The 13,747-nt window shown below is 33.8% G+C and overlaps 1 protein-coding gene across 4 annotated transcripts; it reads right to left on the bottom strand.

Annotated features, from left to right (window-relative positions):
- Positions 1–3,009: 3,009 nt before the first annotated feature.
- On the bottom strand, positions 3,010–8,225 carry SMT1 (sterol methyltransferase 1). Of its 4 annotated transcripts, none has more exons than XM_086236546.1 (13): positions 7,923–8,225; positions 6,697–6,763; positions 5,957–6,030; positions 5,783–5,867; positions 5,618–5,673; positions 5,070–5,124; positions 4,809–4,856; positions 4,568–4,651; positions 4,350–4,466; positions 4,159–4,242; positions 3,924–4,049; positions 3,685–3,782; positions 3,010–3,323 (listed from the first exon to the last, which is right to left on the bottom strand). In XM_086236546.1, exons 1-13 carry the CDS (start codon positions 8,003–8,005, stop codon positions 3,260–3,262), a joined length of 1,041 nt encoding a protein of 346 aa, XP_086092672.1. In that variant the 5' UTR covers positions 8,006–8,225; the 3' UTR covers positions 3,010–3,259. The 4 variants fall into 4 exon arrangements, with proteins under 4 accessions (XP_086092672.1, XP_086092674.1, XP_086092671.1 ...); XM_086236548.1 differs by lacking the exon at positions 7,923–8,225 and adding an exon at positions 7,207–7,295; XM_086236545.1 differs by lacking the exon at positions 7,923–8,225 and adding an exon at positions 7,048–7,173.
- Between the last annotated feature and the right edge of the window lie 5,522 nt (positions 8,226–13,747).

The following is a 13,747-nucleotide window of genomic DNA, read 5'->3' on the forward strand; positions in this document are numbered from 1 at the left end:
TGGGAAAATTTGAAATATTTTATAGTTTGTGAACCAACTTGAAATGGACCCTATAGTTGGTGGATGTAAATATACTTGAGCCAAATCAAAATCAGAACAATTAAAAGTACATAAAAAACAAAAAAGTGAAATTAAACCCAAGTTACAAAAACTAAAAGTGAAATTTGATCAAAATTTCTCTAATCTCAACTACTTGTGCGACACTTAGGCTCTTGAAAGATTAGTTTTGCATGCCAAAGAGATTAGTGGTAAACAAATTTTATGTTATATTGTGTCGGCAAACATACATACATATTGTGTGTGAATTAGAGTTTGACATTTCATGCCTTTCTCTAAGGGTGGTTTCGGTTTCGGTTCGGTAACCGAACCGATTGGCTGGAATCGCCACCACGGAATGCCACAAAACAAAGCCGCCATTGTACCTCCAACTGTCGGTTCCCGACTATTTCGGTGGCAGTCGGTATTGGTGGTTAGTGATGGCCGAGTTTTGCAGAGAGGAACAGAGAGTTGCCGGTATCGGTCTGGGACATCACAAACTGTTTCCGACACTAAGTTTGCCTATACGGTTTGGTAATCCTACCGATACTGAAATTTCATAAAAACCAACCGAACCATCAGTATCAGAATCGGTTAGTAGTCAGTAATTATCGGTTGGTCGGGAAAAAAACCCAAGCTTACCTTTCTCCTAGCCAAAAAAAAAAAGACATTTCTGACATTTCGTGCCTTTCTCTCGAATATCATGTTTGCAGAAATATTCCCACCCACAAATGGTAAAAATATATATATATATATATATATATACAGAAATGATTACTTGCTCACTATAGAACAGGGAATTCCTCGCTCACCTAACCACCCACTCACTACAGAGCGGGAAATTCAATGATCGAGACCATCCATTTTTTAAGTCCATCCTTAAAGGTCATCCCTGCAAAAAATCAGCAAAATCGATAATTGTTTGGTCCTCCAAACTTTACAAACAAATACAGTTCGTCAGATAAGGTTGAAATGATGTTGACAATAATACACTAGCTAAACAGTTTCCGACTTGGCTGATTTTTTGCAAGGGTGATCTTTGAATGATGCTCTAAAATATGGACGGTTTCGATCATTAAAATTCGTTGCTGGGTGGTTAGGTGAGCGAGAAATTCCCTGCTCTATGGTGAGCTAGTGATCACTACTATATATATATATATATTCTTGACAGAGAACAATTTCTTCTATCAGATCTAAATTCAGAAGAAATTGTTCTCTGTCAAGAATATATAGAAAATGAAGGCTGCATCTTTTTGTGGATCCCTTCCCTGAACACATCATGCATATAATGAAATAGTTTTTTTTTTTTTTTCAATTTTGGTACTAAATTTTGATCATTGTCTCAATTAAGTACGCAAATTATTATTTATCTCAATTTTATTCCCAAATTTTTATTTAATCTTAATTTGGTTTATAATACATTCCGTCAAATAATACTAATTTTAGTCAACCCAAATTCGTGAAGACGTACAAGTGACATAACAAAAATTTCTGTTAGTATTATTTACAATTGGTTGTACTATTATATCTAATTGGGACAAAATAAAAATTTGAGTATCAAAATGAGACTAATAATAGTTTAGGCATCTAATTGAAACTGAGTTCAAAACCAAAATTAAAAAACCAATGAAAATATACGTCCCAAAACAGACTTGCAAAGAAAAGTCTCACAACCCATTTCGTCATCATGCACAAGACCTTAACATAAAAGGCGAAACGAACAATCACCCACAAACATGTATGCCAAAACAACTACAAAAAGACAAACTACAATGGGACAAAGATACAAAATTATAATAATAAACACGATAATGTTATCGACCGGCCGATTAATAGATCATGTTTACTTGTGTTCATGTTGCTGGTTAAGTCCAAGTTCTCACATGACAGCACGTGACCCAGGGGCAGCAAAAAATAAAAATAAAAATAAAAATACTAATACTATTGTTTATACCAAAGTTAAATTTGAAGGTTTATTCTAAGAGCTAAGGCCTAAGGAGACACAACAAATGAAGCCCATGAGAGACGAAGGCCCAAAGCGCATTTTGAATATAAGAAGAATGAGGCTAGACAGCTGTCCGCAACTAAGGAAGAGTGATGTCACTGTTCACATGACGAAGTCACTGTTCATGTGCCTAGGATTTGCGAGCCGCTATATAAAGAACAGATCCCAAAAAAGAAATGACACCCAGACTTTTACCCAGAAAAATGTAAAAATACCCAAAATTCGTAGACATTTTGCACTGTTCTTGCTGCTAAAATTTCAGGACTACCATCTTTGTTATTTTTGTTTCTCTTTGTATTTAAGCTCTGCCAAAAGTTTAAGACTCTTTTAGTATCGATTTAAGCGCTCTAATGAAAGTGTTTTTCGTTTGATTATTGACCAGATCTGAGAATATTTGTTAGGTACATTTATTTTCATTGAGTGACTATATGGTTTATACATGGCTGGATTTATTGTGTAGACAGCTATTTATTTTAAGATGGTTTATACATGCCTAGATTTATTGTGAAGACAGCTATTTATTTTAAGATCTGAGTTTGAGTCTGATTGCGTTAACATTGTCTTCAAGGTCACTGAATTTTGCTTTTACGAGGGTCTTTCCAACTCAAGTCCAGCACTCATATTTGGGTTCACCCATACACTTCCCCTATATCTCGATTAGTGAAGTCCTAAACACGTTTAGGCATAAAAAGAACCTAAGCTAAGTTTCTGGTTCCTACTTAGCTGCACATCATTTTTGAAAGAAGTCACTTGGGTCAAAACCGCACCAATTTCATCATGCTTGCTTGGGCTTGAAAATAGGTCTAAGTTGATGGCACACCTGCAAACACTCATTCACACAGAAACCCAGTAACAAAGTCCAAACTTGTAGCCCAATTTCGCTCATACCCCTAGCCGAACTTTTTGTGCTGCAACAACTATATATACTAATATACACATTAAAAAAGGGAAAGAAACAAACAAACACGTGCACAAAAGTCCAGCTGAAGCAGGGTGGAAATTTCATTCTTTCACTGTCTGTATCCAACTGGAGGACAAAGGCTAACAAACATTGCTCTGGCAAATGAAGGTGCAAATAAATAAACTCAAAGGATGAACGAAACACAAACAAGCAACTAAGAGAAGTAGCTAGCAGCCCAATTCTAATATCACTTCTCCATAATCCCCAGGAAGATTCCAAAATCGTAATAGCAGGTTTAGTTAGTCTGCACTACCAATTTACTGACTCTCTGAAACTGGCTTCCGAGCCAAGAAGAAATACATTGGTGTGAAAATCTCCTTCCTGAAAAGCAATCATCAAGAAATTTTATTTTTTTGTCAAAATGCACTATTATTCACTTCTTATACTCCAGTTTACAAGGAGAGAATTTATATGGTTCTGGTTTCCAATAGTATCCATAAACAAAGGAAAACAACAAAATAATGTGAAACGAAAACCCTATGGATCCCACCATAATGCTGGATTTGAAACCATGTCATGCGACTGCCTAAAACTATAATTATGAATTCACGGCCTGTTGATTTTTGTTTGGATCCAGAAACAAGATACCACATCTTTCAGCAAAATTAATTTTCCCATGTGAGGTGGATGAAGTTTCAGATCTATGAAGATAATAAGCATACTGAAAAGAAAGAACACTTACTTTCCACCTTCGACCAGCCCTTCAGCTGCTTTCTCTAGAAAATCTTGAACTCTTTGGCTTCCTTGTGGTGCAAGTCCAACAAACTCTAAAGCCTTGACCTACATAAACAACATAACTTGGCACTAATCAACTGCTTCCAATAGTGTAGAGAAGGAGGAATTTTGACCATGCCACATAATCATGCACCACATGAAAAAGTGGTTTTCCAAATTCATTGAATCATATTAGTTGAATCATACCATGTTTTTAGTAATAAAACGCCCAACAGCAGTGAGACGGAAACTACTCAGTGAAATCCGACTTTTGTCCAAAGGCAAGTACCAAGGAAGAGGTGAGTCCACTGCAAGATCCTTCTCCCATATGACCTTTGGTCACAATGAAAAGAAAAAGATAATATAAAAAATTCATTAAGGCCAATAACATTTTCCATCTCTCGTATAAGATTTCAGAAAGAAAGTAAAACCTCCTACTGACCTCAAAACCAGCTTGTTTCAAGGCTTCAAGGCACTTTCGTGTCAATCTGATGTCTGGGAGGCCATCACCAATCTCAATTTCTGCCTGTGTCAATGAAATTCTTTTATTTATATTCATGATCTAGAATTCATTCATAAGCACGTCAAAAATTCTATCAACAGCTGACATTTATGTTTCTGGTTTTCTCTTACCTTAATTTTTTGATGTTCTTGGTTATCAGGATCAAATGCATCAGTCATGCACCACTCATATGCAGCAAAATGTTGACCAGGTTTTAATACTCTATATATCTCTTTGTAGCATCCATACTATCCAGAGAAGAAAGCGAAGTTAAGCCAACAGAAAAAAGTGAGAAATTATTGAGCTAGCCAAAAGATTTGGAAGTTTCCAAGCAACAAGAACGACTTACTGCATCTGGTGCATGGCAGGTAGCTTCAATTGCATATACTGCATCAAATGTATTCTCAGGAAAAGGTATGTTCATGAAGTCAGCCTGCATCATTTAGAAACACTTTCAAAGAGTGAGGTCTATAACACAAATCCGTTTTTTATGTTCCGTCAAGACATTGCTGCAGATTAGTGAGAGGATTGGGGGGGTACTGCATAGAGGAGCCTACAAGAACATGAACTTCATATACATTACTACGAACCTTAACAAAGTCGCAGGTCTTGTCCACTCCTACACCACGGTTCAATACCTATGGAGCAACAAAAGCTTGAAATTGTTAAGCCACTTGGAAGCTGAATCATTCCAGAGATCATTTTTTAAAAATAAAAATAAATGTTTTTAGACTTTATATTTGCATCAACTAATTCAGAATTGTCAACTAAACAATGGATTATCTTGAGAAACAATCAAGGCTGACTATTGTCAATTAATCAAAGCAACTCATTGGTCAATATGCATCTACCTTTCCTCTTGCTATCTGATATTCGTTGTTGTTCAACCCAGTAATTGACGCTGAGCTGCACAAACCACCATATTCGAAATTATTGACAATAATTTACAGAGTTTCCTCCTTGAAAAAGTAAATAACAAACCCTTCAATTTTACACTCGGCATCAGCATAAACTGTGTTTGCACTAAAAACAATAGTGCCATCTTACTAAATAAATAATATATTAACCATAAGCGTAAAAGGATGTCAGCCCAACTTGATTCTCCCAGAAAAATAACAACCATTTGCTTAAATTATGTTGTACTCAGTCAGAAGAATGATATTAATGATATAATAATCAAAATTAGTTAAATTATCATTGGGTAGAACTCAGCAACAAATTGAATATTCATCAAGAAACAAAAGCAGATAAAGGAGCTTAAAACATATGTGAAAAATTAATCTTAAGTTGAAACTTGAAAGCATAGTCTGCATATATGCCATTTCCAATAATCAAGTATTACAGCCACAAGAAGGCAGGATAACCTCAACCAAACATAAATAAAAGAAATGACATTCACCTGAAACGAGATATTTCTCTAAGTGGTCCCCCAATTCCACAACCTACGTCCAAAACCTAACACAAAAAAAGAATACGAAAAACCAAGTCAACAACTTGAACCAAAAACCAAAATATATCTCTCTCGCTAATCTATGTTTTATAAAGTCAACTTCAGAAGGCATACTTTCTGTCCAGGTTTCAGTCCTAGTTGTAAAGCAAGGAAGTGTTCATGCCTCTTGATGCTCTCTCGAAGAGACTCCCCATTCCATCTGCAAGAAAAAAAACACATCTATCAGAAACTCTTGCAAAAGAGATGATATTTCATTGCTTGAATGTGAAGATAAGAAAAAAGAGGAACCTGGGTGCAAAATGGAAAGACTCTCCCCAGCCATACTCATAAAAGCTGGTAACAAGATCATAATATTTGTTGACCTGAAATCCACACGAAACAATTTAGTGTAAGTACGGCCACTCCCAATCTTGAACCAAAAGGTCATTAGAATAATTAGTAACAAAGAGTCATCAATCTTTCATAATCAAAAGAGACATTGTGAAGGCCAACCTTGCCCATATACACATATTAACCAACGTATCTAATATTCAATAAAGTTAATAGCTGTACATAGCTTGTACAGCGCTCACCACATAGCTTGCCATTCTCTTGTCACATTAACTAGGTGGACTTTATAAGACAAGACAGAAACCTTGAGGCCAAATGGATGAGTATTAACAATTCTAGAATCTTTTCAATCCTATGCCTTATCTAATATGACAAGAATAGTTCATTAAGAGTGTGTACAATACAAAACATGAAGCATTCACTTCCAGGGAAGGTAATATATTTAGATATACAAGTCTGCAGCATATTTCATGAACATTTAACATATATGGTAAATAATATCACCAACTGAGAAACACACAATCCCAAGGCAATCTATGATCCCAATCAGGAACATATAGCTGATAAAACAGAGGCAGTTAAAAGAGAATCTTAAGTCAGGTATAACCGGAAGGGAATGAAAGAGCTTATTAATAAGTGAACCTTATATACAAGGCAATCTTCAACAGTTAAGTGGTTAAAAAAAGAGTTTCTCTTACCATGTCAGTATAGTTAGATTTTCTTGCTTCCTCTTCGCCTCCATAACAGACATGATACTTCTCATACCTGAACCATTTTTCAATAAATTGAGATTATAACCACATATCCCATAACATCTACAAAAACTCAGGTCACAAGAATCATCCATCCAGAAAATTTTTGTAGGAACTTCACATTACCATAGACTTTGCAGGATAAGAAGATTAAAAATTCGTTCACAACTTACTTTTAATAGTTTGACAAAATTGAACAAATTAGATTTCAAATCCTTGTAGTGGTAGTTAAAATTTCAATATTTCCTGTTACCAAAGTTTCCATTGTTGCATCATTTAAAACAAATAAAGCTTTACTCTTTTTGGTTAGCCAGATCTGACAGGAAACTACCCAAAAAGGAGAATAAAAATGACAACCACCATTCAAACTCAACTCTCACTCTTTTATGTGGGAAAACCATTAAAACTCTCAATATCAGTGAAATTCCCAAACAAATCAGCAGTTCCTCCACTTACCCAGTAAGAAATCAAAGCAAAAGCAAATTTCCCAGAACCCAATAGGGTACCCAAAAAAAAAAAAAAGCTTGGACCTAATTTGAAATGGGATCGATAAATAATTTGTGACAGAGAGTGCACTCCTAGTCCATATCACATTCATAACGTGCAAGTTACTTTACTAGCAGCCTACCACCACACAACATCACCAATTCATACTCCCTAAAATTCACGTGACTGTACAGACATTCTCTTAGCATACGCCATCAACCAGATCAACCACATCACACTGCCTTTTTCACAAAATCATTAACTAAATAATTGACTGTTTTTCTATGATCGGACATCTGATAATTGAGATTAGCTTTGATTTGACTGTGTTTAGTTAGCTCAAATCAAAATCAGCACTAAACCAAAAAAAAAAAAAAACACTTTCTGAAAAACATGTTCAGCGAAGATTACAGCTCCAGACACTTACAGATTAGTAAAAATTAAAAAGATTGTCTTAATCCAGAGAGAGAAACACACTTAAAAGATTAGTTTAGAGAGAGAGAGAGAGAGAGACATCAGTCCAGGGACAGAAACAAAGATCAAAACATGAGTATCATAGATTGATTATAGTCAATTTTAGACAGAGAAAAGGAAGAGATATTAAATCAAAGTTTCTAAAGAGAGAAACGGTTTCACTGGGTCCATTTCGAGAGAGAGAGGAAGAGAGAGAGAGAGAATGGAAGTACTTTTCAACAGCAGAGAGGACATCGGTTCTGTCCATCTTTCCACCGAGACCCGATGCGAGATCCAGTGCTCCATCTTTCGACATCTCTCTCCGGGTATAATGTGGGATGGTGAGTATCAGTGGCAGAATCCGAGAGAACCAACCGGAGGAAAAGGAGAGACTTTGAGAGAGAGAGAGAGAGAGAGAGAGAGAGAGAGAGAGAGAGATTCGTTGCAGAAAAACAAATTGATTTATATACACAGAAAGATTCCCGGAGAACAAAGGGGTTGTTTAAATTTTAAATCACATCCATCCATCCAATTCGAACAGTAAATGCTGATGCTGCATCCCGTTTCGTCATTCAATTTCTTTTTTCTCTCAATCCGAATTATCCGACAAATAAATCAATTTTCTTTTTTTCTCAATCGTATTTCATTTGTTTAAGCATGGGCCACTTTCACTGTTAGGCCACGAGTGCAAATTTGCTCACTACTTCTAAAAGTGGTGATACGTCACCATTTTATTTATAGGACGACATAAATTCTTTAAATTAATTATAGTTAACAATTTTGAATTAATAAATTCTGATATAATAACGAAATGAGAAAAAAAAAATTTCTTCCAAAACTTACTTGCCTTTTTCAATTCTCACACTCTCTCTCCCCTTCATTTTATTTTTCATTGTTTTTTTTTAGTAAATCTTTTCTTTTATTTCTTGTTTGACACCCTATGTCTTTTCAACTTTCATCTTCTTTAGTAAAAACAAGTTTGGTCGTCTACCTTGTTCCCTACTAGTTTATTTCAAATATTAATTAATTTGATTTTTTTTTGCCAAAATTAATTAATTTGATTAACTGATCAATAAATATGTGATCATAAATTTGATAGGCAAGTACAAGCACTCAACCAACAACTCAAGGATCATCTCGTCAGTTAAATTTTTCAGGCTCAATTTGATGCAGTGTTTGAAGAGAAGAGTTGTAAATGTCTTTTACATATGATTTCCGATATGTTAACTTTAGCATAGTTGTGTTGCATTGCAACAACAATATTTTTGGGTCGGTAGTATTATGTGTTTTGTAAAATTATGATATATTGGGCTTCATGTAAGAAGCCTATGGAGACCTCATGTAATTTTTTCATTCAAAATTAAGAATTTAAAGCAGACTAAAACAATTTATTATGCTATAATTTTGTATGAACAATTAGCTTAAAATAAATTCTGAAATAATAAGTATAAAAATGAGGTCTTCGATTGTTTTAGATTAAAAATGAGGTCTTCAATTGTTACATACTCAAAAGAGGTCTTCAATTAGAATAATGAGTATAAAAAGTTCTGGAAATTTCTTTCAAATGTGTGATGAAAGAGAGTGCAGGGTGAATAAAGAAAAAAAAGGGTGTAATAGGGTAATGTGACGAAAGAGTGCAGTGTAAAGAAAAAAGTGCATACAAGAATAAAAGAGAAGAACAAAAACACAAGAAGCAAAATCAAGAAAATAAAATAAAGGGGAGAGAGAGCGTGAGAATTGAAAAAGGTAGGTAAGTTTTGGAAGAAAATGATTTTCTCTCACCTCATTATTATATCAGAATTAATTAATTTAAAATTGTTAACTAGAGTTAATTTAGAGGACACATGTCACCCTATAAATAAAGTGGTGATGCTCACCACTTTTAGAGGTGGTGAGCAAATTTGCACTCGGCCTTCTACTACAATGATACCCAAATTGTGTGAACCAAAATTCATTTTGGGTCTCAAATAGTGTAGTATTAGATTTTGACCTCCAATGGTGTTGAGATTCATTTTTTATCTCAATATTTTTTATCTAGTTAAATATGTCTAATATTGATTGCGATGGTTAATTTATAATTTATAACTTTAATATTTATGAAAATTATATTATTAATTTTATTTTAACGAGATCTTTAATATAAGATCAATATTGAATATATTTAGATTTAAAATTTTATCACCCAAAATCCCAAATTATAATTTCTATATTTTCTCTTCACCAAATTGTCTTTCAAATTGTTTGGTATTTTTTAATATTGAAATGCATGCAAATGGTAAACACAACACAATTCATTTTATTTCATGCAACGAACAACGACAAACATACAAAAGAAATCACACTAAAACCAAAGACTAGAACGAGTATATAAAATTAACAATAACAATAACAACACCCAACAACAACAAAACGATGATTTATACATTTTTTTTTTTGTTGGTGAAATATTGCATCCACGACATTCTTCTGTGGTTCCCACAGGTTGAGGACAAATCACGGACGTTCACGTAAACATTCTTATGATTAAAGCAATATGAAATATTTGATTTGGCTTCACAATTGAGACATAGTTGAATGCCATTCCCACAAGTGCATGGAACTAAGTCTGGGTCTTTGGGTGTTGGGACGTTCGCATCCCGCTTTAAACAATAATTGCACAGTGCGCCACTTATAAAAAGAGATTAGGGTTATTAATCTGAATTTACCTACAAGATGATGACTTGGAACAAATTTTGAATTTACCTACATAATAGAAAGTGCATTAACATCATTGACCCTAATGTTTAGGGATTTGTCTAACATTAACTAATGAGTGACATATTGTGTAAATAATCAGGCTATATATGGCTTATAGATATTCTTTATGGCATTGAATTTTGAATTTGAGTCTATCATGACATAAGATTAGATAATAAAATATCAATGTAAGGAGCTAATATCTCAATAACCTAGGTTTTATTTTTCTAATACGAAAAATAGCATGATAAACTGATCCAAAAAAATCGTTAGCAATTATGAACATCAACACATAAACACTCAAATACGAATAAGCTAAACACTCAATCTACATATAATATATTTATTATATAGAGAAAAAAAAAATAAACACAGTAAACCTCCACTTTCGTAAGAAAAATAGAGAATCTAATAAAAACGTAACAAACCCAACACAATACAAACATATTCCTAAGATGTATAAATACATATACCAATACCTCTAACTCAAGTAAAAAACAAAAGAAGAAAAGTAAGAAGATACATATGGCTTAGGTCAAGAAAAATGGAAGAACGAATTGGAAAAAAAAGAAAAAATAAGAGGGCTACAATATGCACACCCTCTATCCTTTCACTACACACCCCTCCCTATCAATTTGTAAAATTACAAGTTTCCCCAAATTCTAAATTACCATAAAGAACAAATATTATTTAAAAAAACAAACAAAGAGGAAAAAACACCAAACCACCGATGACCCTAATCCCAGCCCCCACCCCTGCCTCATGCCACCCTGCCACTAGAAGCTGGCTACCTTCTCTTCCTTCTCTCTCTTTCTCTTCTCTTTCTCTTCCTCTCTTTCTTTGTCTCTCTTTCTCTTTATCTTTCGAACCCCCTTTGTCGGACGGGAATGGAGGTCGGCAAGGAGGGTGCAAAAGAGAAAGAGAGAGGAAGAGAAAAAGAAGGAGAAATATAAAGAGAAAGAGAGGGGAAGAGAAAGAAAGAGAAAGAGGGAGAGGGAGGAGATGCTCCGGCGACAAATCCAACAAGACTAGTGGCTGTGTGCAGGGGGTGGGGTTGAGCCTTGGGGTTGGCTGTTAGTTTTCTTTTTTTTTTTTATGTGTAGATGTGGGTATTTTGGAATTTTTAGAGTGTTTTAAGAAATTATAAAAGTTAAAAGTTATATGGGGTGTGTAGTGAGAAGGAAACATGTGTGCATATAGTAGCACTCAAGAAGAATAAGATACCTTTTGTTCAGGTTGATGTGCTTCCAACCTCCTTGTAAAGTATACAAACCAACAAGAAAGTCATAACAACATTTCATAGTATGCAGTATGCACCTAAAAAACATCAGCTAACACAACTATCTAAAATCTATACTCAAATCTCCCTAAATCCAACCTCCTTATAAGGTATATAAACCAAAGGTTTCATCACCTCTTTCTCAGGTAGAAAAATGTGGGATAAGAAGAATAGACCTAGCACACCTAGCTAAACAACATAGACTAAAACAACCATCTAAAACACATACTCAAATCCCTCAAAATCTAACCTCCTTACGAGGTGTATAAACCAAATGTATCATCCCCTCTAACTAGGACCAAAATAAATGGAAGAAAAATAAGAAATCTCTAGATGTCGAAAAAGAAAAAAGATTTGGCTTAGGTAAAAGAAATGAAAGAAAAAAATATACCTCTAGCTCAAGTTGAAAAATGAGAAGAATAATAAGGGGTGTAAAGAAGAAGAAAAGAGAACCACAATCATGGAGGCCAGGGCTTGGTGTTTATAAAAAAGAAGAAGATCGAAGATGAAAAAGATTGAAGAAGAAGAAAAATCAAAGAAGAGGAAGATCAAAGAATAAGATAATAAAAGAAGAAGAAGAAGATCTAAGAAAAAAGGGAAGAAAAAGCTATTTACATGTTTCCTATATGTATTCTAGACGATTAAAAAAAATGGCACATCTACTATTTTTGATCGAGACAGCATCTCGCAATGATAGCACCCTCCTTTAACTTAAAAAAAAAAAAGATGAAGAAGTATAAGAAAACAGCTTCGCAAATAGCAGAATATAACATTGAACATAATTACATGTGATCATGTCATCACACAAACCACAAACATAACCAAAGAAAAATAACATGTTACTTACGTATGAGCAAGGATGAATGGAAGCTTGAAAAAACATGAAAAAAATTCTGAAAAAATGAAATCAATGTTTGTATTGTTGGAATCTGATAAATATCATAGAATTTGTTAACCTATGTGAACTTGGATGGTTAAGAAACGTAAGCTTGAGTTTGAAAATGGACAACGTAATACAGACTTTGAAATTTTGAAAATAAAATTAGAAAGGAAATTGAATTTGAACATCATAAATTAATGGACAATTAATTAACAAAATAACAAATTCTAATAGCTTACAATAAGGTATTAATTTAGAAAAATTAAAATTTACTTTTTTTCAACTCAAAGGGTAAAAGAGGAATCCAAAACATTTTTAGTCTTTCACCCCGAAAACATATTTGGTCCTTGTGATTTCAAAACTCCACATTTGGTCCTTGTGTCTTATGTTATTTGCAATATGAGGACAATTTCAACAAATTCAAAATTTCAATTTTTGTTTAAAAATCAAATTGAAGATTCATACAAGATTTTTTTGTCATTTTTTAATAAAACTTGTGAGTCTAAACAAGTTTTTAGTTAAATTTGAGAAAAAATTTCAAATTGACTATAAAATGTCCTAAAATTGCAAACAATATAAAACACAAAAACCAAAATCCAAGGGTTTATAATAGTTTTGCCAAAAAAAAAATAGTTCATAATAGTTTTATAAGTTTTTCCTTTTTTTTTTTTTTTTTTTACAGCAAATTACATGTTAGTATCTTAATTATACCACAATTTTCAAGTTAGTACCTCAACTTCAAAAAATTGCATAAACATTTTTCAACTATACCTTGGTTACATTTTTCGTTAAAAACACCGTTATCTGTTGATATGACAATGACTATCATGTGCGGACATGTGGGTCCCTACTAAGCACTAATCCTCACATGAAAAAAAAAAATTATAAAATCTTTATAAATGAAATTGAATAAAATAATAAAATAATGTTTAAAAAGACCAAAAAAAAAAAAAAAAAAAACAGAGCCGAGCACCCCTACATCCCTGTAACCTCGCATCCCCCAAACCCAACAATCCCTCGTCCCTCCTCCACACTCACCGGCCATTTTCTCACCGATTCAACGACCCCACTTTCTTTTTCTTTATCTCTCTTGATTTGGATCTCGAAGCACGAGTCCATGTTCACGAATTGTACAAAGGAGTGGATGCTGAGGCTACGATGCT

This window comes from Dryas octopetala, chromosome 3, assembly GCF_963921425.1.
Source record: "Dryas octopetala chromosome 3, drDryOcto1.1, whole genome shotgun sequence".
Lineage (NCBI taxonomy): Eukaryota > Viridiplantae > Streptophyta > Magnoliopsida > Rosales > Rosaceae > Dryas > Dryas octopetala.